This window comes from Odocoileus virginianus, chromosome 9 (genome assembly GCF_023699985.2).
Source record: "Odocoileus virginianus isolate 20LAN1187 ecotype Illinois chromosome 9, Ovbor_1.2, whole genome shotgun sequence".
NCBI classification, from domain to species: domain Eukaryota; kingdom Metazoa; phylum Chordata; class Mammalia; order Artiodactyla; family Cervidae; genus Odocoileus; species Odocoileus virginianus.
In genome coordinates this window covers 56,472,696-56,499,760 of record NC_069682.1, presented here as the reverse complement: position 1 = coordinate 56,499,760, position 27,065 = coordinate 56,472,696, and the positions used below count along the sequence as shown (strand labels likewise).

Sequence of the window (27,065 nt, the reverse complement as noted above, 5' to 3'; positions counted from 1 at the left end):
AGACAAAGCAAGTTAGATATAGAATGTTCTCTCCATTGTAGAGGCAATATATTTTATTAACATAAATAATCTCTTTCACCTTCAAATCTCAAAGATCATTTTTCAGCCCCTCCCTCTTTATATTCTCTCCCTATCTAGAATAGAGTACATTATTTACTTCAATAACTCTTTAGCTAATAACTAGAACTCTTTTGTTCCTCTTCTTTTAGTCGTTTGAGTCTTTGGCATACTACAAACCTGTATTGACCCAACTCTCTGTTGTGTACATTTCTGTGTTTAGATAGACAATTGTTGCTGAGGGTATTACACAGAAGAATGTGTTGATACTACTTAAATTAATGATAATCAATCTCAGCTAGTTCATCTACACTGTCCAGAAGCTATTAATTGTATCTGCTCACAGACAGAGCCTGAATGAGAGATTGTTAGGGGTGTTAGGGGTATAATCTCAAAAAGCTTATTCTATAGATGATATTAGTGTCCTGGTTGGGATCTAAAATGAGCTGCCATTATTCAAAAAGATTTCTGAGTTGGTCTTAGACATGAAAATGACTGAAAGCAATTGAAAGGAAAGTCTGTTAACTTTCTGCTAATCTTTCCAAAGAGTTATAATGTCATAGAAGTCAAAGCCTGAATAACAAAATCATTCACATAGTTTCCTTAGTTCAGTTCAGTTCAGTTCAGTCACTCAGTTGTGTCCGACTCTTTGTGATCCCGTGAACTGCAGCACGCCAGGTCTCCTTGTCCATCACCAACTCCCAGAGTTTACTCAAACTCATGCCCATCGAGTCGGTGATGCCATTCAGCCATCTCATCCTCTGTCGTCCCCTTCTCCTCCTGCCCTCAATCTTTCCCAGCATCAGGGTCTTTTCCAATGAGTCAGTTCTTTGCATCAGGTGGAGTTTCAGCTTTGCATCATTGGAGTTTCAGCTTCAGCATCAGTCCTTCCAATGAACACCCAGGACTGATCTCCTTTAGGATGGACTGGTTGGATCTCCTTGCAGTCCAAGTGACTCTCAAGAGTCTTCTCCAACACCACAGTTCAAAAGCATCAATTTTTCGGTGCTCAGCTTTCTTCACAGTCCAACTCTCACATCCATACATGACCACTGGAAAAACCATAGCCTTGACCAGATGGACCTTTGTTGGCAAAGTAATGTCTCTGCTTTTTTAACATTGTTTCCTAAACCTGCATTAATAAGAACTGTGTTGTTAAAGTAGAACAATCCCCAGAAGAATTCTCTCCCAACCTCCTCCAAGATACCTCCACAGAGATCAATGGACAGGGAAGTCTTCCCAGAAGATAGAACAGGCAAGATTACTGCAATGGGTTGCCATTTCCTGCTCCAGGGGATCTACTTGACCCAGGGATCAAACCTGCATCTCCTGCACGGCATTGGCAGGTGGATTCTTTGTCATTGAACCACCTAGGAAGCCCATATTGCTTGTCTGTGAGTAATTAAATTTAGCTAGGATATAGGAATAAAAATTGGCTACCATTTGGACTGGCTAAAGTGTTAGACACAATAGTTAGAGACTTAGACTTAGATGAATGCAGTCAGTCAACAGAATAGGCTTCATTTATTTTATGTCCTTATTCATTCTTAGAAGTAAGTATAGGTCTACCTGTCTATCTAGGCAGACAGCCAAAGTAGAAAAAGCACAGACTTTTCTCACCAGCAGTCTACAGCCTACAGAATGGCATCAGGTGTGATGAGATGGAACACACTGTGTCTCTGAATCCCATGTGTGGGTTAAGTGAGTAACCAAATTTCCTGTGTCTGCCCACATGTTGCAAAATCCGCAATTCAGAAATTGCAGGGCATACTTCATATCATACCATCTGTTCTGGTTCATTGCATAAGAATCTAAGGCTCTGAGGAAGGTGACATAGTGGACCAAGAGACCTGGTTGTCACCTCCCCTGGGAAGGTTGGCCATGAGGACCCTCCTGATCATTGCAATTCTGCTGTTCCAGAAGTTCACAGGTAATCCAGAGATTTTCAGGGGCTCACTCAAACCACATTGATGGTATAGTGGTGAGTGTAGCTGCTTTCCAGGGGTTCACTCAAATCAATAATGGATAGAGTACTTTCAAGAACTCAAGGGAATTTTATAACTCATAGTAGGAAAAGACAAGGCCCTAGGAATAGCTGAAGTCTCTCAAATGTCATCAAAAATTCCCTCTTCCTGAGTGCTTCTACTATGGTAGTATTCTTAAAAGGAGTATTCATAGAGCTAAAAAGAGGTCATAATTTCCTCTGAGAAAGACTCACTACAGAAAGACATAAGAGCAATAACTGGGAATACCCTTATTTCTTTGGATACAGTTTTCACTCTAGCACCCAGCCTTATTTTCTTCCACTCTGGTACTGTATATATATTTTTTAATCTATCAATATTATACTATATACTATAGTATACTATATAGTATATAGTATACTATATACTATATTATATACTATAATACTATCAATATTATATGTGTGAATAGTGAAAGAAGAAACTTTGGATTCAGTCTTAAGAAACATGCCTTCAACATCTACTACTTTATCAACTTTGGATAAAAGGTGAAGACTCACAGAACCTTAGTTTCCCCATTTGTGGAGATAATGACACCTCGATCATGGTAGGTAGGTTTGGTCGCTCAGACCACCATGGACTATAGCCCACCAGGCTCTTCTGTCCTTGGGATTCTCCAGGCAAGAATACTAGAGTAGGTTGCCATTTCCTCCTCTGGGAGATCTCCCTGACCCAGGGATCAAACTCAGATCTCCTGCATTGCAGGCAGGGTCTTTACCGACTGAGTTACCAGGGAAGCCCCTTGGTTCATGGGGAATTTATTAAGTGATAAAAACATCCAGCATAAGGCTTGGCACACACTAAGAATTTAAAAATTAGCTTCCTTTCCTCTTTCACAACCAGATCTCTTGTATTTGCTTGTTGTTATAGAGTAAAAATGGCCTACTTCTAGCCCCTTAAATTTCTAACAGTCAAAGGAACTCTGGAACCTGGTGTTGGAGGCAGCATCTTTGTTCTCAGCCTTCATCCTCTGGGGCTAGTACCCAGAGGATAGTACAAGCCTTAAAGCCAAAATATGAACATCCTAAACTCTTAGATTATTGAAAATATTTAGGATCACTGAAGGATACAAGACATATCATGGTGAGCAAAGGTCTGGAGGAATTCCTTCCTCTGGAAGTAGAAAGAGAATGGGGAGTCATAGAGGAATAAAACAAATCTAAAATTATTATGATGACATAGAAGCCAAAGGAAGATATGCACTGATACAAATGTACAATACTAAGAAGCAACAGGGGAGGAAGAATGTTGAGGGGGGAAAACATCTAACTGTACCAAAAAAAAAGTCATTCTTTATCATTGTATCAAGTATGAACCCAAGAGCAGAGTCTAAGTCAGACATAAATACACAGTAACAAATTATTGTATTCTGAGCAGTGGTAAAGAAGTGGTACACTGTTATGTTAATGTTAAGTCACTTCAGTAGTGTCAGACTCTTTGCGACTCTATGGACTGTAGCTTGCCAGGTTCCTCTGTCCATGGGATTCTCCAGCCAAGCATATGGAAGTGGGTTACCATTTCCTCCTCCAGGAAGTAGTACCTTAGAAGCATTCAAATAGAGGCAGCTTTACTGAGGTTCTCAGATGGAGCATAGCATAGTTCCATAGCCTGAACTCAAGGATTCGACTTCTTTATTTCCGTAAATAAGACCCACTGCTCTTGGCGAAGTCCATCAGATGTTGGGTGGAAGCCCAGCACTCTAGAGGAACAAAATACGAGTGATCAGCTAGACATAAACATTGAGGTTCACCCTCTTGGAGGGTAATACCTGTGGGACGTTACTGATATATGCTCTGTGAGTCTCCCATATACGTTATCCTTACAAACATCCCCTGTCTTCCCCATAACCAAAATTGTCTTTTGTCTCAAATTCTGACCTTGCCCTATTGTTCTTTATGTGAACAGTAACCGAACAACTTAAGAGATGCTGGAATCAATATATACATGGATACTGCAGGAAAATATGCAGAAAAACAGAAGTACGTGAAGTACTATGTGAAAATGGAAGATATTGTTGCCTCAGTATTGTGGAACTAGAAGAACGTAAAAAAATTACCAAACCACCTCGTCCAAAGCCAGTGACAGTGGCACTTACTTTGCCTCAAGATTATTTCCTAGAACAGAATTCTACACACGTCCACAGAAAGCCTACATAAATCAAACACAATTTTCTGTTCGTTTCTCAACCTATTTCATTGATCTAAGATGAAGTAGTCCACATCCTCTCCTTTCTTGTCCCTAGATTCCCATAATGATCTTAAAGAATAGTCTAATAAAGCTCATTGCCAGTTTTCTGACTCATTGTTCTTTAACCAGGGATTAAAAACTCAATAATATATCAAATTATGAATTGATAAGGACAACAGAGAACTTACCCTTGAAAGGGGGATATAATCAATACACTAAAAAGTCTACAACATGGAAGACTGGAAGGAGACAGGTGGACATGTAATTCAGGAGAAGAAATATGAAGCTGAGGATTCAAGAGAATTTGTGAGTGAATTTAGGATTAAAGTGGTGCCTTGTGAAATATGTAGGATTTCAACATCTGAGTGTTAGTAAAGAAGATAATTTGAGTGAACAAAATGAAATCAACAAATAGAAGGAAATTAGAAAGGACAGGACATTTTAGGAGAATATACGTGCACTTTGTTTGGTTTAAGAATAGAGTACCCAAATTTGAACTATGGGTAAGTCTAGTTTCTCTAGTGTGTAACAGCAATGAACTAGGAAGATGGAAATGAGTAAGTTTCCACTATTATGAAGCCCACTACATAAAGAGGAGACAGACACAAGTATATAACTATAAGACTAAAGTTTATATTTTCTTTGCTGTTGTCGTTGTTTAATGTGTTACCACTAGTAATGCATCCTTTCTGTGACTGGGGGCCCTTACGAGTTCGGAGGAAATGTAAAGGACCTAGGAACTGGTCTGAATTGCACTATTGTATGAGACCTTACCGATGTCTCGATATGCAAAGTGACATAATGACGATTCATTTATACATTCCACCTAATTCTTAAAGATATACATTTTGGATAAGATTAACATGAGTAGTCATGTATGGATGTGAGAGTTGGACTATAAAGAAAGCTGAGCGCTGAAGAATTGATGCTTTTGAACTGTGGTGTTGGAGAAGACTCTTGAGAGTCCCTTGGACTGCAAGGAGATCCAACCAGTCCATCCTAAAGGAGATCAGTCCTGGGTGTTCATTGGAAGGACTGATGTTGATGTGAAACTCCAATACGTTGGCCACCTGATGCGAAGAGCTGACTCATTGGAAAAGACCCTGCTGATGGGAAAGACTGAAGGCAGGAAGAGAAGGGGGCAATAGAGGATGAGATAGTTGGATGGCATCACCAACTCAATGGACATGGGTTTGGGTAGACTCTGGCAGTTGGTGATGGATAGGGAAGCCTGGCGTGCTGCAGTTCACAGGGTATCAAAGAGTTGGACACGACTGAGCGACTGAAGTGAACTGAACACGAAAAATTTCCTTTCCAACTCCTTTCCACACTATTTTCCCGTTTTGTTTCTTATTTCACCGCTGTAATATTCATCATGAATCTGTGGTATATGTTCTCTCAGTTATCCTCTTCTCTCCTGTTCTAGGACTGGAGCACAGAGTATACAAGATGCCCCCAAAGTATTTTGTGGTGCCAGAAAGTAAGGACATGCTATAAAAATCAGAAGGATGAGGCATGTAAATGGGACATAGGAGCCACTTTGAAACAGTTTTAAATGACCAAAATTGGGACAATTTGAGTAATAAAATAAATAACATAACATTGGATTATAAATACAATGCAGAAGTTAACATCCATGAGTCCATGAATAAATAGATGAGAAGAAACAGATTTTTCTGTACAGAAGAATTCCAAGTAATTAATGTAAATACTTCCTCCCTGAGGAGGTAGAGCTTCACCTCCCTCTCCTTTGAATATGGGCTGTTTTTAGTGAGTTGCTTCCAAAGTATAGAGAATGAAAAGGAGCAAAAAGTCACTTTACAGTGGGTAAACCGAATGAAATCATGCTGTAGGTTTTATGGGGAAAGCATGATAGCATGAACATATGATGTGATGAAAATGGCACTTCACCTTTGCTGTCTTCCTCCCAAAAACCCATAACTCTGGTCTAACAGTGAGAAAAACATCAGAAAAACCCAAATTGAGTGGCAATCTGCAAAATATTCAACCAGTACTCATCAAAACTGTGAAATTCATCAAAAACAAAAAATTTCTGAGAAACTGTAACAGACCAGAGGAGGATCAAGGAGACATGACAGCTAAAGGTAATGTGATATCCTGTGTGGGCTCCTAAAACAAGAAAAGAATGTTAAAGAAAAACTATTGAAGTTATAAGAGCAGAGCTTAGTCAATGTACTTAACTGTGACAAAAGCATCAGGGTCATGTAAGATGTTAACAACGGGGAAAACCGGGTGAGGAGTATCCAGAAGCTCCCTATACTGTCTTTGCATTGCTTTTCTATAAATAGAAAATTGGTCTAAAATTAAAAGTGTATTTCAATTAAAAAACTAAACACAAAATCAATCTGACAGTAGTTTCTCTTTTCCTACTTATCTAAGAGCCTCTCATGTTATATCTTCATTAAACATTTCATAGAATCAACTAAGATTCAACTCTGATAGGAAGTGTATAAATCATAGGTTGTTTCTTGATGACTTAAAGGATAATTCCCATTGTCTACTTCTGTCAATCATCTTTTGTATTTTTGCTTTGTTGTTTTTCCTATGTTTTAAGATTTTCAAATGTATTTACCTAAAATAACTTGCAATGTTTTTTTTTTCTTTTTAACATCTGTAAGATATATGGTGACTGACATTTGCTTTGTGACCATTGTTTGTGTCTTTGCTTTTCTCATGTCTCATTATTCACTTATTAAACAAATTTTCTTCATTAATTTTAGTTGAGTTTTCACTTCTTCAATGTCTTTACTTATGTTCTTACTTTCACTTGTTTTTCAAACAACTTCACATGCAATAAAATCACCTGTTTTTTATTTTTTATTTGGTGGAAAATTGTTTTACAATACTGTGTTTGCTTCTGTCATAAAGCAACACAAATCAATCATAATTATATATATATATATATAAAATCCCTCCGTCTTGACCCTCCCTCCCCTCCCCTCACCCCACCCCTCCAGGTCATCACAGAGCACCTGGCTAGACTCCCTATGTTACGTAACAACTTCCCACCATCTATCTATTTTACACATGATAGTGTATATGTCGATGTTACTTCTCTATTAATCTTACCTTCACCATGCCCCTCTGCATCCATAAGTCCATTCTCTACTAGGTTCATCAGTACTATTTTTCTATATTCCATATATATACATTAATAAATGATACTTATTTTTCTCTTTCTGACTTCTTCACTTTGTATAAGAGGCTCTACGTTCATCCACCTCACTACATTTTACGTGTGTGAGATACAATGTCTTATTTCTACTTTTTCAGTTTTAATATGCCCTTTTTTCCTAACATTGTTAGATGAGTGTTTATCTCTTTTTAGTCTTTCTTCATTCCATACATGAGAATTTTAAAGCTATAGATTCACCTCTCTACAAAGCATTAACAATGTCCCACAAATTTTTAGCAGATAGTATATGTTTATTATTATATTAAAAACCTTCTCACTTTTCTTAGACAAGAGTGCATAAATAGAACCTAGATTACACAAAGATTATAGGGACAAATACTGACCATGAAATTTTCTCAATTAATTGTAATTACAAATACAGTAATATTGCTTTGTGCTGTACTTAGTTGCTCAGCCTTGTACAACTCTTTGCAACCTCATGGACTGTGGCTCACTAGGCTCCTCTGTCCATGGGGATTCTCCAGGCAAGAATACTGGAGTGAGTTGCCATGCCCTCCTCCAGGGAATCTTCCCAACCCAGGGATCGAACCCAGGTCTCCCACATTGCAGGTAGATTCTTTACCAGCTGAGCTACTAGGGAAGCTCTAAAAAGAGCAGAGGAGAGGGTAAATGAGTTACTAAACAATAGGCATAAAAGTTTCAGTTAAATGATATGTTTCAGTTGTAAAGATCTTCTGTGTGATATTGTACCTATACAATAGTATACTGCACACTTGTGTAACATTCTAATAAATGGACATACATATTTTCTAACAGGGTAGGTAAATGTAAAGTATGGCTTCCCTGATGGCTCAGATGGTAAAGAATCTGCCTGCAATGCAGGAGACCTGGATCGATCCCTGTGTTGGGAAGATCCCCTGGAGGAGGACATGGCAACCCACTCCAGTATTCTTGCCTGGAGAATCCCATGGACGGAACAGCCTAGGAGGCTGCAATCCATAGGATCACACAACGTACTGGAGCTTCAGCTTCAGCATCAGTCCTTCTAATGAATAGTCAGGGTTGATTTCCTTTAGGATTGACTGGCTTGCTCTCCTTGCTGTCCAAGGGACTCTCGAGTCTTCTCCAACACCACAGTTCAAAAACATCAATTCTTCAGCAACTCAGCCTTCTTTCTGGTCCAACTGTCACATCTGTACATGACTACTGGAAAAACCATAGCTTTGACTGTATGGACATTTGTCAGCAAAGTGATGTCTCTGCTTTTGAATACACCATCTAGGTTTGTCATAGCTTTTCTTCCAAGGAGCAAGCATCTTTTAATTTCATGGCATCAATCACCATCTACAGTGATTTTGGAGCCCAAGGAAATAAAATCTGTCACTATTTCTGTTTTTCCCCATCTATTTGCCATGAAGTGATGGGACCAGATGCCATGATCTTAGTTTTTTGAACACTGAGTTTTAAGCCAGCTTTTTCACTCTCCTCTTTTGGTTTCATGAAGAGGTTCTTCAGTTCCTCCTTGCTTTCTGCCATTAGGATGGTATCATTTGCATATCTGAGTTTGTTGATATTTCTTCTGGCAATCTTAATTCATCCAGCTTGGCATTTCACATGATGTACTCTGCATATAAGTTAAATAAACAGAGTGACAGTATACAGGTGGCACTAGTGGTTAAAAACAAACAAACAAACAAAACCCACCTGCCAGTACAGGAGATATAAGAGACACAGGTTCAATCCCTGGGTCAAGAAGATCCCCTGGAAGAGGGCATGGAAACTCACTCCAGTATTCTTGCCTGGAGAATCCCATGGACAGAAGATTCCATAGGGTTGCTAAGAGTTGGACACGACAGAAGTGAATTAGCATGCATGCACATGGAGAGATAAGGCTCATTGATTTCTTTACCCAAGATGAGTAAATGTTAGCTTCATGAAAGCTACTTATGACTAATACTTCAACCAAGCAACATCAATGGATGTCACCACAAAAGGTTCAGTTCTGTTCATTTAGAGAGCATTTCCTACAGGCATGACTTACTAAAAATTTTACCTAGTTCATGAAGAGCTTTTTAAATATGTCCTTCTCAATTTATAAGGCTTTAAATTTTATTCATTTTTTAAAGTTTTTAATTTCAGCTTTATTGAGGTATAATTGACATAAAATTGTAAGACATTTAAAGTGTACATTGTGATGATTTGATATATGTATACATTATGAAAAGAATCTCCCACCTTGTTAGTTAAGATATCCATCACCTTCATGTTCTTTTGTTTGTTTTGGTGAGAATACCAGTTCCACTCTCAGCAAACTTCAGTTATACAGTACAGTATTATCAACTATAGTCACAGTATTTTCTATTAGAATTGCAGATGTCATTCATCCAAATAGCTAAAAGTTTATAAATTTCACACTACTGAAATAAATAGACTATGAAATTCTTTCAGAGATCCTAAGTGTAATATTTTCCCAGTTGTGTCAACTGGATGTTCAAATTGCTACTAAAAAGGGAGATGGAACATGAACATTAAATGAGCTTCAAATGATGTATTGGAATTACCATTAGCTGTTATCACTGCCCATTACACCTGCCCCAAAAACTATTTGTGAAAATGTTCAAATGCCTTGCCTTTTCCTAATAAGTTTTTGGTTGCTAGTCATTTCTCTCTATTCATTAACAAACACACGAAGTTGAGACATTCAGATCTGTTTAGACCTAAGAAATTTCATTAAAAAGAGCAGTAATACCCGAAATGCTATGAAATACTACCTCACATAGAAAATGGAGGGACTAACTGCCACTCCTACCAATATGTTCACTTCATATCTGTATCAGCCATGTTGCTAGCATAATGCCCAAAACACGAAAAATATTCGTTTAAGTTTGGAGTGTTACCAAGGAAACCAGATCTGAAAGAGACACATGTACCCCAATGTTCACTGCAGCACTGTTTATAATAGCCAGGACATGGAAGCAACCTAGATGCCCATCAGCAGACGAATGGGTAAGAAAGCTGTGGTACATATACACCATGGAATATTACTCATCCATTAAAAAGAATACATTTGAATCAGTTCTAATGAGATGGATGAAACTGGAGCCCATTATACAGAGTGAAGTGAACCAGAAAGATAAACACCAATACAGTATACTAACTACATATATATGGAATTTTAAAAGATGGTAACAATAACCCTATATGCAGGACAGAAAAAGAGACACAGCTGTACAGAACAGACTTTTGGACTCTGTGGGAGAAGGTGAGGGTGGGATGATCTGAGAGAATAGCATTGAAACTTGTATATTATCAAATGTGAAACAGATCGCCAGCCCAGGCCGGATGCATGAGACAAGTGCTCGGGTCTGGTACACTGGGAAGACCCAGAGGGATCAGGTGGAGAGGGAGGTGGGAGGGGGGATCGGGATGGGGAACACATGTAAATCCATGGCTGATTCATGTCAATGTATGGCAAAAACCACTACAAATTGTAAAGTAATTAGCCTCCAACTAATAAAAAATAAATTGAATAAATAAATAAATAAGTTTGGAGTGTTAAAAGAAATGAGTGAATACATGAACAAATAAATCCAGGGGAAAGTAAAAGACTTTATTACGTGGAAAATCAAGTTCACAAAAGAAGTAGATCAATTTCTTGCCCCTCCCCATAAGATTAGGTGGCACTTTTGATTTAAGAAGAAGAGAGGAGACCAGTGGAACAGCACTTGGTTTATTCTGGAAAAGTGCCAATTGTGACAGTGGGTAAGATAATATAGTCCAACTTCAAATCAGGCTTGCTTGAAGGTTCGGGCTTTTGTATGGCTTGCTGCTGTGTTTTCTTTTTGCTTTCATTGATGCAACATAGTTTTCCTCTTCTGCATTGTTTGTCATATATTTCCCCCAACATGCATTTCTTCTTGCAGTAACCTGCTATGGTACTAAAGCATTTTCTGGACCACACTCTGTCTGTGCACAGAAAACAGCAATGAACCAGATTAGTTCCTGAGGCAGAGAAGAAGAGTTATATGGTTCCCCACAAGCTATGGCTTCCAGTGGTCCCAGAGTGAACCTTATAATGAGAGAAAACTCAGAGTCTCCTCCTTGAAAGTCATCCCAAATTCAGACATGTAAAATCCCAGGTTCCCAGCCAGTACTCAGAGTCAGCAACCCATCAGCCCTAGACAGTATCAACTTGTCACCACGGCACAATTCAAACTAACCTTTAAAAGAACATCACAGATAGAACTTTTAAAGTTAACAGTGTAGTTAGGTTTCACACTCATTGATATAGGCAGCAGAAATCTCCCTTGGCTGATACTTCATAGGTCTCAGCATATTGCTGTTGAAAACTCCGTCTTTCATTCTTTTCACAAATTGGCTCCTCCTATCTCCTCTCTTCTCCTCTCTCTCTCTCTCTCTCTCTCTCTCTCTCTCTCTCTCTCTCTCTCACTCTCTTCCCATCCTTCTTTTGATCTCAGATAAATATGTTGTCCACAGATCAAACTCAATTCCATGTTTGCCTGTTTTCCCACACATTCAAATCGTCACCTCTTCAGAGTATTGCACGGAGGTTGTAAAGTTCCTTATCCTATTCTTTCTTTGCCCTTATGAAGATGAAAACAAAGATATGATTCTCCATATTCTAAATTCCAGAACCAGGATCATCTTTGAAGGTTAAAAGGATATTTATAGGGCCACAAAAAGACAACCTACAACAGCAAGGAAGAGGATTCTCATGGTCAGAGCTCCTACCATGAATTCGGTGCTGCACTTTAGTAAGCTCATGTAATCCTTGCATAAATACAGTCATTGTAGAACTGAGTCATTATCCTTACATGATAGATGAGAAAACTGATTTTCAAAAGGAATAATTAACTCATGTCATACAACTAGGCAATGAGGAAAATGTATTTTAACCTCACATCTACAGGACTCCACAGCTTCTACTGTTCACATTACTGTTGTAATATAGGCTGAAAATGAATTTAAATGGAAAAAGAGATGGCCAGATTCCTGGGTGAAAACTATGTTCACCATCGTAAAAGTAATGCTAGATGATGGAAGGAGAGGACTTCTGAGAGTTCAGCCCCAATTTCTTACCTTCCTGGAACCTGTCTTCTAAGACAGACTAAAGTCAGGCACCCAGGACAGTGGGTCCTTTTGATGATCTCAGCAAGATATCAACTATCTTGAAGGCCCTGCCCCTAGTCCTGTGAATAGTAGTATTTCCTTGAATTTCATGGTGCATTTGGACAAGTTACCTTCAGATATCTCAAACAGCAGGATAATGAGGACCAGAAACAGCTTCATGTTTACAGACTTTCCAAGACAACTAGCCAGCAGAATTTCTTTGTCCAGTGATCTGTGTCACACAATCACAGAGAGTCTTTCAAGATGAGACATGGCTTTGGATGCTACTAGTGTTCTGAGCTCTCATTTTAACCCACATGGAAGAGATGAAATTCAAGTCCACCCCCACTTTCATTCCCAAATATGGAGTTCACAGTCACCGAATGTTTCATCACATCACATTTACTCCCCCTTCCTCAGGACATGAGCTTCCGGAGAGCAAGAACAGTGATTTCTCCACCTGGGCCATCAGCCCACTTGGGTCAAAGTGGGTTGGCCATATGTCTTGGTTTGTGTGGGTCAGTCCTAGTTCATTCTTTCTCTTCCAATGTCCCATCCAACTAGTACCACCTTTCACTCACGAAAGTAATTCACCTGGAAAATTGAATCATTAACTAATTCAGGTAAACACATAAGCGTGTGCAATAACAATTGTATTCATTTATTTATTTTTGGCTGTGCTGGGTCTTCACTGTTGCTTGCAGGCTTTATCTAGTTGCAGTGAGGGGTGATGCTCTCTAGTTGCGGTGCACAGGATTCAAATTGTGATGGCTTCTCTTGTTGTGGAGCACAGGTTCTAGAGCGTGAAGGCTTCAGTAGTTTTGGCACAAGGACCATAGTGCACAGGCTCAGTGGTTGCAGCACACAGGCTTAGTTGCCCCCATGGTTTATCTTCCTGGAGCAGGGATCAAACCCACGTCCCCTGCATTGGCAGGTGGGTTCTTAACCATTGGACCACCAGGGAATACTTTTTTTAATGTATGAAACTTTCAGAAAATTCTCTAAGAGAAAGATTACTTTTAGGCTTGACTTGATAAATTGATGTTATTTCAGTTTCCCATAATGTCTTACCCATACAGTAAAGTTCAATTCCAGGGCTTCCCTGGTAGATCAGTGGTTGGGGGGAAAAAAAAAACACCTGCCAATGCAGGAGATGTGGATTTGATTCCTGGGTAAGGAAGATTCCCTGGAGAAGGAAATGGAAACCCACTTCAGTATTCTTGCCTGGGAAATCTGAAGGACAGAAGAGTCTGGTGGGCTACTGTCCATGGGGTCCCAAAAAAGTCGAACACAACTTAGCAACTCAAACAACAACAAAACTCAATTCCACAACTAAAATCTTTCAAAGATCAAGTCTCTCTGAACTGGTGCTCACTCTCCTCTCTTGGGTGGTTTTTTTTTTATTATGGAACCAGTTACATTTCTGCCAAATTAGTGTTGATGCCCCTACTCAACTTGTTACTTCCATAACTTGTTGTTGTTCAGTTACTAAGTTGTGTCCTACTCTTTGCAATCCCATGAACGCCAGGCTTCTCTGTCCTTCACTCTCTCCTGGAGTTTACTCAAACTCATGCCCATTGAGTCAGTGATGCCATCCAACCATCTCATCCTCTGTCACTCTCTTTTTCTCCTGCCCTCAATTTTTTCCAGCATCAGGGTCTTTTACAATGAGTTAGCTCTTCACATCAAGTGGCCAAAGTATTGGAACTTCAGCTTCAGCATCAGTCCTTCTAATGAATAGTCAAGGTTGATTTCCTTTAGGACTGATTGGCTTGATCTCCTTGCTGTCCAAAGGACTCTCAAGAGTCTTCCCCAACACCATAGTTCAAAAACATCAATTCTTCAGCAACTCAGCCTTCTTTCTGGTCCAACTCTCACATCTGTACATGACTACTGGAAAAACCACAGCTTTGACTATGCAGACCTTTGTCAACAAAGTGATGTCTCTGCTTTCTAATATGCTGTCTAGGTTTGTTATAGTTTTTCTTCCAAGAGGCAAGCATCTTTTAAATTCATGGCTGCAGTCACCATCTGTAGTGATTTTGGAGCCCAAGAAAATAAAGTCTGGCACAGTTTCCACTTTTTCACCATCTATTTGCCATGAAGTGATGAGACTATATGCCATGATCTTAGTATTTTAAATGTTGAGTTTCAAACCAGCTATTTCACTATCCTCTTTCACCCTCATCAAGAGGCTCTTTAAATTCTTCTTCACTTTCTGCCGTTAGGAGTAGTGTCATCTGCATATCTGAGATTGTTGATATTTGATTCCAACACATTTAAATCTCTCTTTACAAATATTACCCTATCTCATCTACCTAATTGTCCCTGTTGAGCTCCTAATTTTCCTTTAAATCCAAGTTCAATTTTCCCTACATCTGTGAAAGTTTCCCTAGCCCAGTGAAATAGAGCTGCAAACTCCCTTTTTGTGCCACCACTGTGTTTTGTAAGTATTTTTGTTGCTGGACACACCATGTCATGTTCCAATTATTTGCAATAACTTTAGGGGATTCCTCAGTGGCTCAGTGGTAAAGAATCCACCTGCAATGCAGGAGATTCGGGTTTGATCCCTGGGTAGGGAAGAGCCCCTGAAGGAGGGCATGGCAACCCACTCTAGTATTCTTGCCAGGAAAATCCCATGGACAGAGGACTACAGTCCATGGAATTACAGAGTCAGACACAACTGAGCTACTGAGCATGCACGCACATGAACCCCTTAAAGAGAGGTCACTGGTCTAGTTCAGTTTGGAGTTCTCAATACACAGCACAAAACTCATACCATACTTTCAGTATATAATAACAGGATGATTTCAAATTACTGAAAATTTATTGCTTAATAAAACACCCCCAAGACAGTAATAATTTTAGACATTTCCTAAAGAAAGTTGCTTACCTTGTTTTATAATTTGTGGACATCATAAGCTTGAATTTATAGTAATTAGGGCCCATCCAAAAATCTTTCTCTGACAGTACCTGGAAGAATTTTGGAATTTGTGAAGGTGATATAAATATATGTTGAAGATGATTAAACTAGTATCATAGCACAAAGTTAGGATCAGGGTTAAGAATAAGTATTACATATAGCTTAGTATGGTTTTCCCTGGTAGCTCAGCTGGTAAAGAATCTGCCTGCAACGCAGGAGACCCTAGTTCAATCTCTGGGTTGGGAAGATCCCCTGGAGGAGGGCACAGCTACCCACTCCGGTATTCTTGCCTGGAGAATCCCCGTGGACAGAGAGCCTGGCTGGCTACAGTCCCTGAGGTCACAAAGAGTTAGACATGACTGAGCGACTAAGCACAGCACAACATATAGCTTATTATGTTTACCAGTAACCAGAGTGAATTAAGTTTATCAGGGAGGAAAGATTGTCAAATATCGCTCATATATCAAGATGAGCAGTGAGAATTGACCAATGGCCCCACCAGATTTGCACTTGCCCCATTGGTATCCCACTTGGTCTCAGCTCATTTCTCAGCTCCACCTCTTTTTTTTCCGGCTATACCACACAGCATGTGGGATCTTAGTTCCTTGACCAGGGATGGAACCCATGCCGCCTTATTGGGAGCACAGAACCTTAAACCTTGAGCTTCAGTGAAGTCCCTGGTGGGTTTAAGAAGTCCACGACCTCTTAATATGTGTCTGCATGCACACATGCTAAGTTGCTTCAGTCGTGACCAACTCTGAAGGACCAACCTAAGGACTGTAGCCTACCAGGCTCCTCTGTCCAGGGAAGAATACTGGACTGAGTTGCCATTTCTTCCTCCAGAGGATCTTCCCTACCTAAGGATCAAACCCTCATCTCCTGCATTGGCAGACAGGCTCTTTACCACTAGTGCCACATGGGAAGCCCCGACCTGGGTCTACTAGATGACAAATGCATTTTATGTGCATTACTTACTTTTATCCTTGCAAGAACACTATGAAGTAGGAATTGATATTAACATCTCTTTTTAAAATTGTTGAGCCACAATTTAGAGAATTGGTAATGTGGTCAATGTCACACAGCTAGTGAGGAATGGGCTAGGATCAACACAGGTATGTGTAAACCTTAAAGTAAAGGTCTTAGCCATTGTGCTAACCTACCTCTCTGACTGCCTTCTTTGAGTCAATCTTTGGAAGACTGAAGACAAAACATTCAAATACAAGATGTTGCTTTGTTCACAAAATTTATTAGTAATGCACTTGGCGGGACATCCTTCCCCCATCCATCTCCTTATATCCTACTCACAACTCAGAGAGGAACCTGTCTTGAGAGAAAAATCTGTATTGAGAGAATTAACATTTATGATTTCCGAAGATGACATTATTATTTCCTGAAAATGGTATCACCTACCTAGTTCAACAGATTCCTAAGTCTGTTGATCTGTTCAGCTGTGTCAACTCTTTAATATCCAAGAGGCTTTATGCAATCTTGGCTAGGCACAAAAAGCCCATAGTCTCCTCATTTTCAAGGTCCTTTGTGGCTAAACAATAGATTTTCCCTTTGAGTAGGCTGGAATGGATAACGAAATGTTGCTTTCTAGTCATGACCAGTTAAAAAAAATCACCCATCCACATTTATTGTAGCTCCCACTGTAATCCGTAGCAGTAAAAATTGCTTTTAATACCTTACTTATAAATGACCTTTAATGTGCTTCATTACTTAGAAATATTCTCTGAATCCTACTTAAGATGTTATCTTTCCAAACAGGGGAGGCTGGCAGGCTCTAGTCCATAGGGTCACACAGAGTTGGACATGACTGAAGTGACTATGCACATACACATGCCATTTAACTATTGCTCTCCTTTTGTCCAGAGCTATTGAAAGATTAAACTATTTTAAATACACAATGTCATGGTTTTGTCTCTCTGTTATAGTGGGTTTCAGGTTATTTCATAAAATCAAAGTGAATCAAAGGCTTGATTTGTTTTTCTTATGTATTGATAGTTAAGTAATACTATGATAGATGAATCTAAAATAGAAAGGATAGAACCTTGGCCTTGATGCAGAATTCCGTAGCATGACAAAGTAAGAATTTTCTGCAGATGAGATGATGTGTGTGTGTGTGTGTGTGTGTGTGTGTGTGTGTCTCCCCATGTCTGCCTGACACTTACTCTCTGACTGATGAAAGTTGCCAGAGTAAAGAGAAAGATCATAGATTAGTCTTGGGTGACTCAGATTGACTTTGTTTATGGTATGATTTGAAGAGAGAATCACATACAGGTCCATGATAGGTAGGCTGTGCCCAGGGCTAGTTGCTCTAAATACTTTTGTATTTTGGACTCTAGCTAAATAAAAACATGAAGAAAGCAGACCTGTCAATCAACAAGTGATATGCCAGATGCCTTCATGTTTCAGCCTCTATATATCAAAACCCAAGTTAAGCTCAATTAAATATTATTTTCCTCCCTCAACAATAAAAAATTTACAACAGTAAAAACAAATAAGTTATATGTACAGTTTTGAGCCAGTTCTAAATGCAGAAAAATCAAAGTGTGTTGATATTGGTATTTAAGGTAGGTGGAATAATGGTCCCCTAAAGATGTTCACATTCTAATAACCAGAACCCATGAATACGTGATGTTACATGGTAAGGGAGAATTAAGGCTGTAGATAGTATTAAGGCTGCTAATCATCTGACCTTAAAATAAGGAGATTGTCTTAGATTATCTGGATGGGTCCAGTGTAATGACAAGGATCACTGGGGCGGTAGGACAGTCAGTGTCAGGGAAAGTTTGACAACGTCACACGGCTAGATGTGAAGATGGAGGAAAGGCCCATGAGTCCAAATATTCAGTCCTTTAGAAGCTGGAAAAACAAGGAAAGATTTGCTCCTAGGCTCCCCAGAGGGAATACAGCCCTGCTGACATCTTGCTTTTAAACCCAGTGAGATTCATTTGGGATTTATAACCTTCACAACAATAAGATGATAAACTTGTGTTGTTTTAAGCCACTAATTTTCTTTTGTAACTTGTAACAGCAGCAATAGGAAATTAATATAACATTAAATTTCATACCAAGATGTCAGCATTCCTTACAATGATCTAGAAAAGCTTCATGACTGGTCCAAGTGATAGTAAAAAGAGCATGGACTGTCAGAAAGGACAATACTTTTCACAAGTTTCCAAACCTGAACTGAGACTCTATTCACAGAGGATAATCAATATCTTCTAGTCTAGAAAATAAATCCTGTGATAATGCAGTTTGGGGATTTTTCTGGAGAGTTTCCTAAGGTTTTAAAATCTAAACCAGAGATACATTTCATTCTTTGATAAGACACTCCAGAGAGATCAGAGTTATCTCTAGGCCAAATTACAGCTGGATACAAGAGAGGAAAGCTAGTAAGTCCAGAAGGACCACCTACACCTTCAGATGTCCAGAAAAATGAAGAAAAAAATTTTCTCTAAAAATAATTTCAGTAGTTCCTTGGTGGTCCAGTGGCTAAGAATCCTCCTGCCAGTGCAGGGGACATGTGTTCAGCACCTGATCAGGGAAGATTACATATGCCATGGGGCAGCTAAGCCCATGTGCCACAACTACTGAAGCCTGTGCATGCTAGAACTCGTGCTCCACAACAAGAGAAGCCATTGCAAGGAGAAACTAAAGAGTAGCCCCCAACCTCTGCAGCCAGAGAAAGTCCACACAGCAACAAAGATCCAATCCAACACAGTCAAAAATAATAAAATTATTTTTTAATAAATAATTTTAGTGTAAAAATGTTATCTTGAAAAGCTATCCATTGAGAGAAAATTGTGTACGTAGGGAAGGGCTCAACAAAATACTTACCTCAGTTAGAGTTACTCCTGATTTTTTAAGTATAAAACAATAGTTACAGGAACAAGCTGGATTTAGAAAAGGCAGAGGAACCAGAGATCAAATTGCCAACATCTGCTGGATCCTAGAAAAAGCGAGGGAATTCCAGAAAAACATCTACTTCTGCTTCATTGACTACACTAAAGCCTTTGACTGTGTGGATCACAACAAACTGTGGAAAAGAGATAGGAATACCAGACCACCTTACCTGCCTCCTTCAAAACCTGTATGCAGGTCAAGAAGCCACAGTTAGAACCAGACATGGAACAACAGACTGGTTCCAAATTGGGAAAAGAGTACATCAAGGCTGTATATTGTCACCCTGCTTATTTAATTTATATGCAGAGTACATTATGCAAAATGCCAGGTCAGATGAAGCTCAAGCTGAAATCAAGATTGCCAGGAGAAATGTCAACAACTTTAGATATGCAGATAACAACACCCTAATGGCAGAAGGCTAAGAGGAACTAAAGAGCCTCTTAAGGAAGGTGAAAGAGGAGAGTGAAAAAACTGGCTTAAAACTCAACATTCAAAAACAAAGATTATGACCTCTTGTCCCACTGCTTCATGGCAAATAGATGGGGAAAAAATGACAACAGTGACAAATCTTACTTTGTTGGGCTCCAAAATCACTGCAGATAGTGACTGCATGAAATTAAAAGATGCTTACTCCTTGCAGGACAAGCTAGGACAAACCTAGACATCATACTAAAAAGGAGAGACATCACTTTGCCAACAAAGGTTCATCTAGTCAAAGCTATGGTGTTTCCAGTAGTTTTGTACAGATGTGAGAGTTGGACCATAAAGAAAGCCAAGTGCTGAAGAATTGATGCTTTTGAACTGTGGTGTTGGAGAAGACTCCTGGATAGCAGAGATCAAACCTGTCAATCCTAAAGGAAATCAACCCTGAATATTCATTGGACGGACTGAAGCTGAAGCTGCAATACTTCGGTCACCTTATATGAGGACCCGACTCATTAGAAAACACCCTGATGCTGGGAAAGATTGAAAGCAGGAGGAGAAAGGGCTGAAAGAGGATGAGATGGTTGGGTGGCATCACTGATTCAATGGACATGAGTTTATGCAAACTCCAGGAGACAGTGAAGGACAGGGAAGCCTAGCATGCTGCAGTTCATGGGGTTGCAAAGAGTCAGACATGACTGCGCGACTGAGCAACAACAAATTAGAAAATGTTTGGAGCAATAAAATTGATAAACTTTAGAAATTATGGATAAACTTTCAGGTTAGTCAAAATTGTGTTCTTAATCTACCCATTATATCAGACTAAGAGGCAATCGAGGATATTAGGCATTTTTCCCAGTTAAAACACTCCATGTGATATTCCTGCAGACTTTGAAAAACCCACTGCAGTCATGCATCTTTCCCCTTTTCTTCAATCATAAGCTCCATGAATGGCTAAGTTCTGGTTTTCATTGACTTCCATTCATGTTAAATTCAGGCATTCCAGATTTCAAGTGTCACCTAGTGGACAAAGCAAATTTTCTTACTAGCTGTCCAAATATCATGAGTTTCAAAACTTTAAGAGAACTCCTAGGAAATGACAAACATCATACTTTCGTAATCATTCTGTAAGACTCATGCACATCTAGAGACTTCGAAATATTGACCAAAGAATTCTCTAGTATCAAGGAAAATCTTAAAAATTCAAAAGGAAGTCGAGACTGTTAGAGTTTTTACCCTGTGTGTGCAATTCTCAAAAAAAATGCATGTGCACTGTATCTCCCAAGATTAAAAATCACCTGAGAGAATTCCCTGGGGGTCCAGTGGTTAGGACTCAGCTTTCATTGTTGAGGTCCTGGGTTCGATCCCTGGTTGGGGAACTATTTAATAAGATCTCAGAGCCATGTTGCGGAGTCAAAAGAAAAAGAGAAAAATCACTTCTTGACACACCCATGTCAAGCAAATTTGATGTTAACTTAGAGAAAGCTTCAAATTGACTGGTCCTGGAGTGAATATTAGTGTGAACAAATCAGTTGTTTAAAAAAAAATTTGGAATAATTAAAGATATTTGAAAATAGACTGAGTAGTAATTGTTAAATATTATGGAAATTTTATTAATTTTGCTAAGTGTGATGATATTATGTTGGCCATGTTGCAAAATAGCCTATTTAAAAAAAAAAAAAATGTTTACTACAGATCACCAGCCCAGGCTGGATGCATGAGACAAGTGCTTTGGCCTGGTGCACTGGGAAGACCCAGAGGAATCGGGTGGAGGAGGGAGGTGGGAGGGGGGATTGGGATGGGGAATACATGTAAACCCATGGCTGATTCATGTCAATGTATGACAAAAACCACCACAATATTGTAAAGTAATTAGCCTCCAACTAATAAAAATAAATGAAAAAAATGTTTACTAGAATGTATAGAAATGAAATATTGTATTTATAATTTACCTTGAATTGTGGCTCAGCTCGTAAATAATCTGCCTGCAATGTGGGAGACCTGGGTTCAATCCCTGGGTTGGGAAGATCCGCTGGAGAAGGGAAAGGTTACCTACTGCAGTATTCTGGCCTGGAGAATTCCATAGGGTTGCAAAGAGTCAGACATGACTGAGCGACTTTCACTCTGAAATATTTCAGCAAAAAATAATGGGTCAAGTTCCAAAAAGAAGTGTAAAAAAAGAAAATATTCTAACCAGCTAAATACTTGTAGAAATATTGGACCACTATTTATTAAGAAGCCTGAATTTTGCTGTGAGAAGCTGATGATCTGAGCCACAGTCAGCTCCAGGTCTTGTTTTTGCTGACTGTATACAGCTTCTCCACCTTTGGCTACAAATGGTGTAATCAATCTGACTTCGGCACTGACCATTTGGTGATGTCCATGTGTAAAGTCGACAATTCCACGCCAAGAAAAAGATCAATTAAAAAATGGGCAGCGGATCTGAATAGACATTTTTCCAAAGAAGACATACAGATGGCCAACAGGCACATGAAAAGGCATTTAGGAAAATGCAAATCAAAAGCACAATGAGATATCACCTCATTGATAGATAGAATATCTATCACCAAGAAAACAAGATAAGTGTTGGCAAAGATGAGAATGGCAAGGAGAAAAGGGAATCTATGTACACTGTTGGTAGAAATGTAAATTGGTTCAGTCACTGTAGAAATAATATAGAGGTACCTCAAAAAGTTAAAAATAGAACTTCCATATAGTCCAGCAATTCCACTTCTGTGGATATATACAGATATCAAATCATTCCCTGGCGGATCAGACAGTAAAGAATCTGCAGGAGACCTGGGTTTGATCCCTGAGTCAGGAAGATCCCCTAGAGAAGGAAATGGCAACCCACTCCAGTGTTCGTACCTGGGAAATTCCATAGACAGAGGAGCGTGGCGGGCTACAGTCCATGGGGTCACGAAGAGTCAGACATGGCTGAGCGACTAACATCTTCACTTCTACTTGAAACTAATATAATGTTATATGTTAATTACATTTCATTTTTTTAAAGAAGCTAAAGTTATGCCAAGAACTGCCTCCCACAAACTCATTCAACAAATATGTATTGAGTTCTCATGTTAATTCGGCACCCATGGAGAAAAGAGTGCAGAAAAGACAAAATCTCTATCCCCCAGGAGTCTATGGCTATAGCAAGCTCTGCTCTTCTGAATCTCATACATTAAATGCCTTAGGCCTAACTCTAGGCTCACAAGGGGGAAAGCAGATATACTACTCTTGCCCTACATTAATCTTAAGAGGAAGAGATCTAAAGAGCTTGTGTTCTCTTTCATGTTTTATGTGTCTTATAATTCCCCCCAGGATTAAGAACAGGAAATTTCTTGCATGAGGTATTCAGGTAGTCCTTCATTGGAAGTACTGATGCTGAAGTTGAAGCTCCAGAACTTTGGCCACACCTGATGCGAAGGGCTGACTCATTGGAAAAGGCCCTGATGCTGGGAAAGATTGAAGGCAGGAGGAGAAGGGGATGACAGAGGATGAGATGGTTGGATGGCATCACTGACTCAGTGGACACGAGTTTGAGCAAGCTCCAGGAAATGGTGATGGACAAGGAAGCCTGGCGTACTGCAGGCCATGGGGTCACAACGAGTTGGACACAACTGAGCGACTGAACTGAACTCATTCTCAAACAGAATCATAGAAAACACAATTGCCGTGAGCTTTGGCTGCACTTGACTGCTCAGAGCCTAAGGCCATGAAGATGCCAATAAAGGCTGGAGCTCAAGAATACGAACCCAGATCCAAGGCTTCTTCTCTGACACCCAGCCATGAAGCTCCTTTTCCCTATCTTTGCCAGCCTCATGCTACAGTGGCAGGTGAACACAGGTAATGTGAAATCCTGGGTCTAAGAGGGAGTGGTTGGAGGAAGCAGAGATTTGGCAGTCCTTGATAATGGAAACCCAAAGAGACACTGAAAATGAGATGCCCAAAGATACAGCTGAAAAGTTCATATTGCATCAGTCATTTACCATCCGTCGTGTAGTCCCACAGGCTCCAAACCCAGACTGTGTCTGATGGTGATACACATGGAGCTACAAAGGAAGTAGGGTATTGTTTGTGAACTCAGAAATTATTCAATATATACAACTGCCTCCTTGCCCTCTACATAGTTATCACCTGGGATTCAGGCCAAGTCTATCCCATTTTTGCTCTATTTCTAATTTAAACCATCTCTAAGTAAAAGGTCTGATCAGTTTAAACTTTGGTGTAATAAGAAGGAAGACCTTAAAGTTATGCTCAAAAAAAAAATCTACTCTCAGGATTCAGGGAACAGATCTATGTTCTCCATCTCAACTTTTTCAAACTTCTACAGAGTTCCATTCCTTTTCTCAGCCTTTGTTTTACTGGAAACCCCCAAATTACCCAAGAGTCTCTAGGAACACATCAGGGCAAATGGCTAAGTCAGAAGATTGGCCATTGTTTTCTGCAATGGAGACAGAAATATTGAGACTTGTTTCAGAATACAAGAATTATCCAGATTTTAAATGGGCAATGGGTCAAGGAAGGGAAAGTAAAAGAGTAGCCAAAGATGTGTCTAATTTTTTTATCTTGGGACCCTAAGAGAAGGGTTATAAGTAAGTATGGTTGTGTCATCTCCGGTAAAGTCAAATTTGACTCTCAAAATCCACGTAAGATAAGGTTAATCAGTGTAGCTGCTTAAAATACAAGTATTTTACTGTGTTTTCTCTGGTGAGGAACAATATTGAAATGCCTGTGGACAGTAGGTGCTACATAAATCTCTTGTGCTTTATGGAAAATCTGTTGAATTGTTGAGTGAAGAAGAAGCTTCTGGATTTGGAGGAAAAAAAAAATAGATGAACCATTGGGATGGAAAAACATCCAACAGATGAAGATGAGATACTACACTAAGCAGGGGATTTAGAGATAGAGATAACAATGCAGGAATTATCTTCATAGAGGTGAGGTTAAGGCTATGACAATAAATAAGATCTCTGAGGGACATAGTGTCCAGAGAGGATGAAAATGATAGAACACCATGCTGCAGGAACCACAGGTCAAGTGATTGTCAAGGAGGGTGAGGTCATAGACCACTGAGTTTGGCAAGAAGCCAGATCTTCTGAAAAGTCCAGTTGGTTCTCTTTTGAAACTCTTTCTTGGGTTACTTTTGTGAGAGATTTTACTCTTCTCCATATTTCCTAGGATCCTGGGAAGAGATAATGATACTCAACAAGGGTCTAAGATGTTATATATTAGAGATCTAAAATCTTAACCCTGAAGCAAATGAGTTTCCTTTTCTTCTTAAGGTTTTAATTATTCAATGAGAAGAGACTAGAGATTTATTTTGGATTTCAGAGATGTACAAAGACTCTCTTGGCCTGCCTGTTGCCTTCATCAACGTCCCTAACCACTGTACTTTTAATTCAGCATTAACAAATTCACTCTGACCCTATTCCTCTCGCTCTAGCAATTTTAATATCACATCTAGTTATTAACCTTAGCACATTGTTTTCTCTTTTATTTGTGCAGAATACTTTGGCTTGAGAAGATGCGTAATGGGTTTGGGGAGATGCAAAGAGCACTGCAGCATGGACGAAAAAGAGTTAGATAAATGCAAAAAGAAAAAATGTTGTATTAGATCAAAAGTGGTTCAAATGATAAAAAACTACATACAAAATGAAATGCTCCACATGCTTGAAGAGGACTCTCAGAAAATGCTAAAAATTACAAAGAATGTTAGTGTCATGATGCAGACCAAACATCATAATTTATCTGTTCTGCCCAAAATCAAAAGTGCCAATGCTTTTGCCAGCATCAACACCAACATCTTCCCAAATGCCACCGTTGTGAACTCGGCCACCGCCAACTCCGCGAACTCGGAGAAGATAATACACACTGCTACTTCTACCAAAAAAAAAAGAGATTCGGCCACTGACTCCCCACCACCAGCACCACCTCCATCGTATACACTTCCGACAGCATGACTGGAGCTGGAGAAGCAGCTGGGAAAGACCCAGGGATTCGGGTCTTTCCCTTAAAACACGAAGTTCCTCTTTATCTATTCTATCTATAAACTGAGACATAGAACTGTTTCCTCTGTTATCAGTCATTCAATAAATACTGTTCAAGCACCCACAGTTTATATAACTTTATCTTTCTCACAGGAGCCTCACAGAGGAAACGGAGCTAGAAAGTAATAGAATTTTCGTTTACATGCTCAGGAGAAAGTGAGCAACAGAAATGCTGACTGTGTTGAATTTAACCCATCGATGGGCCAAAGTAAGCCTCTGTAACAAAAATTTATGGCTCTCATATTATGTGCTTTTCTTGGGGTGATAGGAATGAAAACAGCAGACATATTTTCTTTTTCTATAGATTTTTTTTTCCCATAGAAAGGCCCATATAATGTGGGGAGACCAAGTTTACCTTCTCCACAGAAGAAATTCATGAGGCCACTTAAGATGAAAATATGGGGCAGGGAGAGGCGGAAGATATGACTTCTGCCTCTGATCCAAGACATTTTCAACCAGATTCCCAAAGGGACAACAGGTAAAGCTGTGCTTCCAGTGGATACAGGCTACAAACCACAAATGCAAACCATGGAGGTAATTTTTAATTTTCATGTAGCCACATTAAAAAGGTAAAAATAAATAGGTGAATTGAATGTTAATAATACATTTTATTTAATGCAGTAAGTTCAAAGCATTGACATTTCAATATGCAATTAATGTAAAAATTATTTGAAATATTTTGCCTTTTTTTTGGTATTATGTCTTTGAAATTTCTTGTGTACATTACTGTTACAGCATATTTCATCATACTAGTCATATTTCAAGTGCTCAATAGTCCCATGTGGCTTAAATTTCCAGCCTCTAAAGGCGAGGGTGGGATGTTTCGAGAGAACAGCATCGAAACATGTATATTATCTAGGGTGAAACAGATCACCAGCCCAGGTTGGATGCATGAGACAAGTGCTCGGGCCTGGTGCACTGGGAAGACCCAGAGGGAAAGGGTAGAGAGGGAGGTGGGAGCGGGGATCAGGATGGGGAATACATGTAAATCCATGGCTGATTCATGTCAATGTATGACAAAAACCACTACAATATTGTGAAGTAATTATCCTCCAACTAATATAAAAATAAATGGGAAAAAAAATTTTCCAGCCTCTAGAACTATGAGAAAATTCCTCTCTGTTGTTAAAGTCACCCAACCTATGGTATTTTGTTATAGCAGCTCAAGCTGACTAGTGAGTCATAAAGAGATGGTATTGGGACTT

At 39.4% G+C, this 27,065-nt stretch overlaps 3 protein-coding genes across 3 annotated transcripts; 2 read left to right on the top strand and 1 right to left on the bottom strand.

Moving 5' to 3' along the window:
* Nucleotides 1–1,938: 1,938 nt before the first annotated feature.
* On the top strand, nucleotides 1,939–4,237 carry DEFB127 (defensin beta 127). The gene is made up of 2 exons (XM_020916201.2): nucleotides 1,939–1,987; nucleotides 3,987–4,237. Exons 1-2 carry the CDS (start codon nucleotides 1,939–1,941, stop codon nucleotides 4,235–4,237), a joined length of 300 nt encoding a protein of 99 aa, XP_020771860.2.
* Nucleotides 4,238–9,298: 5,061 nt separating this feature from the next.
* On the top strand, nucleotides 9,299–25,950 carry DEFB129 (defensin beta 129). The gene is made up of 2 exons (XM_020900846.2): nucleotides 9,299–9,419; nucleotides 25,319–25,950. Exons 1-2 carry the CDS (start codon nucleotides 9,401–9,403, stop codon nucleotides 25,771–25,773), a joined length of 474 nt encoding a protein of 157 aa, XP_020756505.2. The 5' UTR covers nucleotides 9,299–9,400; the 3' UTR covers nucleotides 25,774–25,950.
* On the bottom strand, nucleotides 11,141–12,735 carry DEFB128 (defensin beta 128). Its single transcript, XM_020900852.2, has 2 exons — nucleotides 12,687–12,735; nucleotides 11,141–11,391 (listed from the first exon to the last, which is right to left on the bottom strand). The coding sequence occupies exons 1-2, from the start codon at nucleotides 12,733–12,735 to the stop codon at nucleotides 11,156–11,158; spliced, it is 285 nt and encodes a 94-aa protein (XP_020756511.1). The 3' UTR covers nucleotides 11,141–11,155.
* Nucleotides 25,951–27,065: the final 1,115 nt, after the last annotated feature.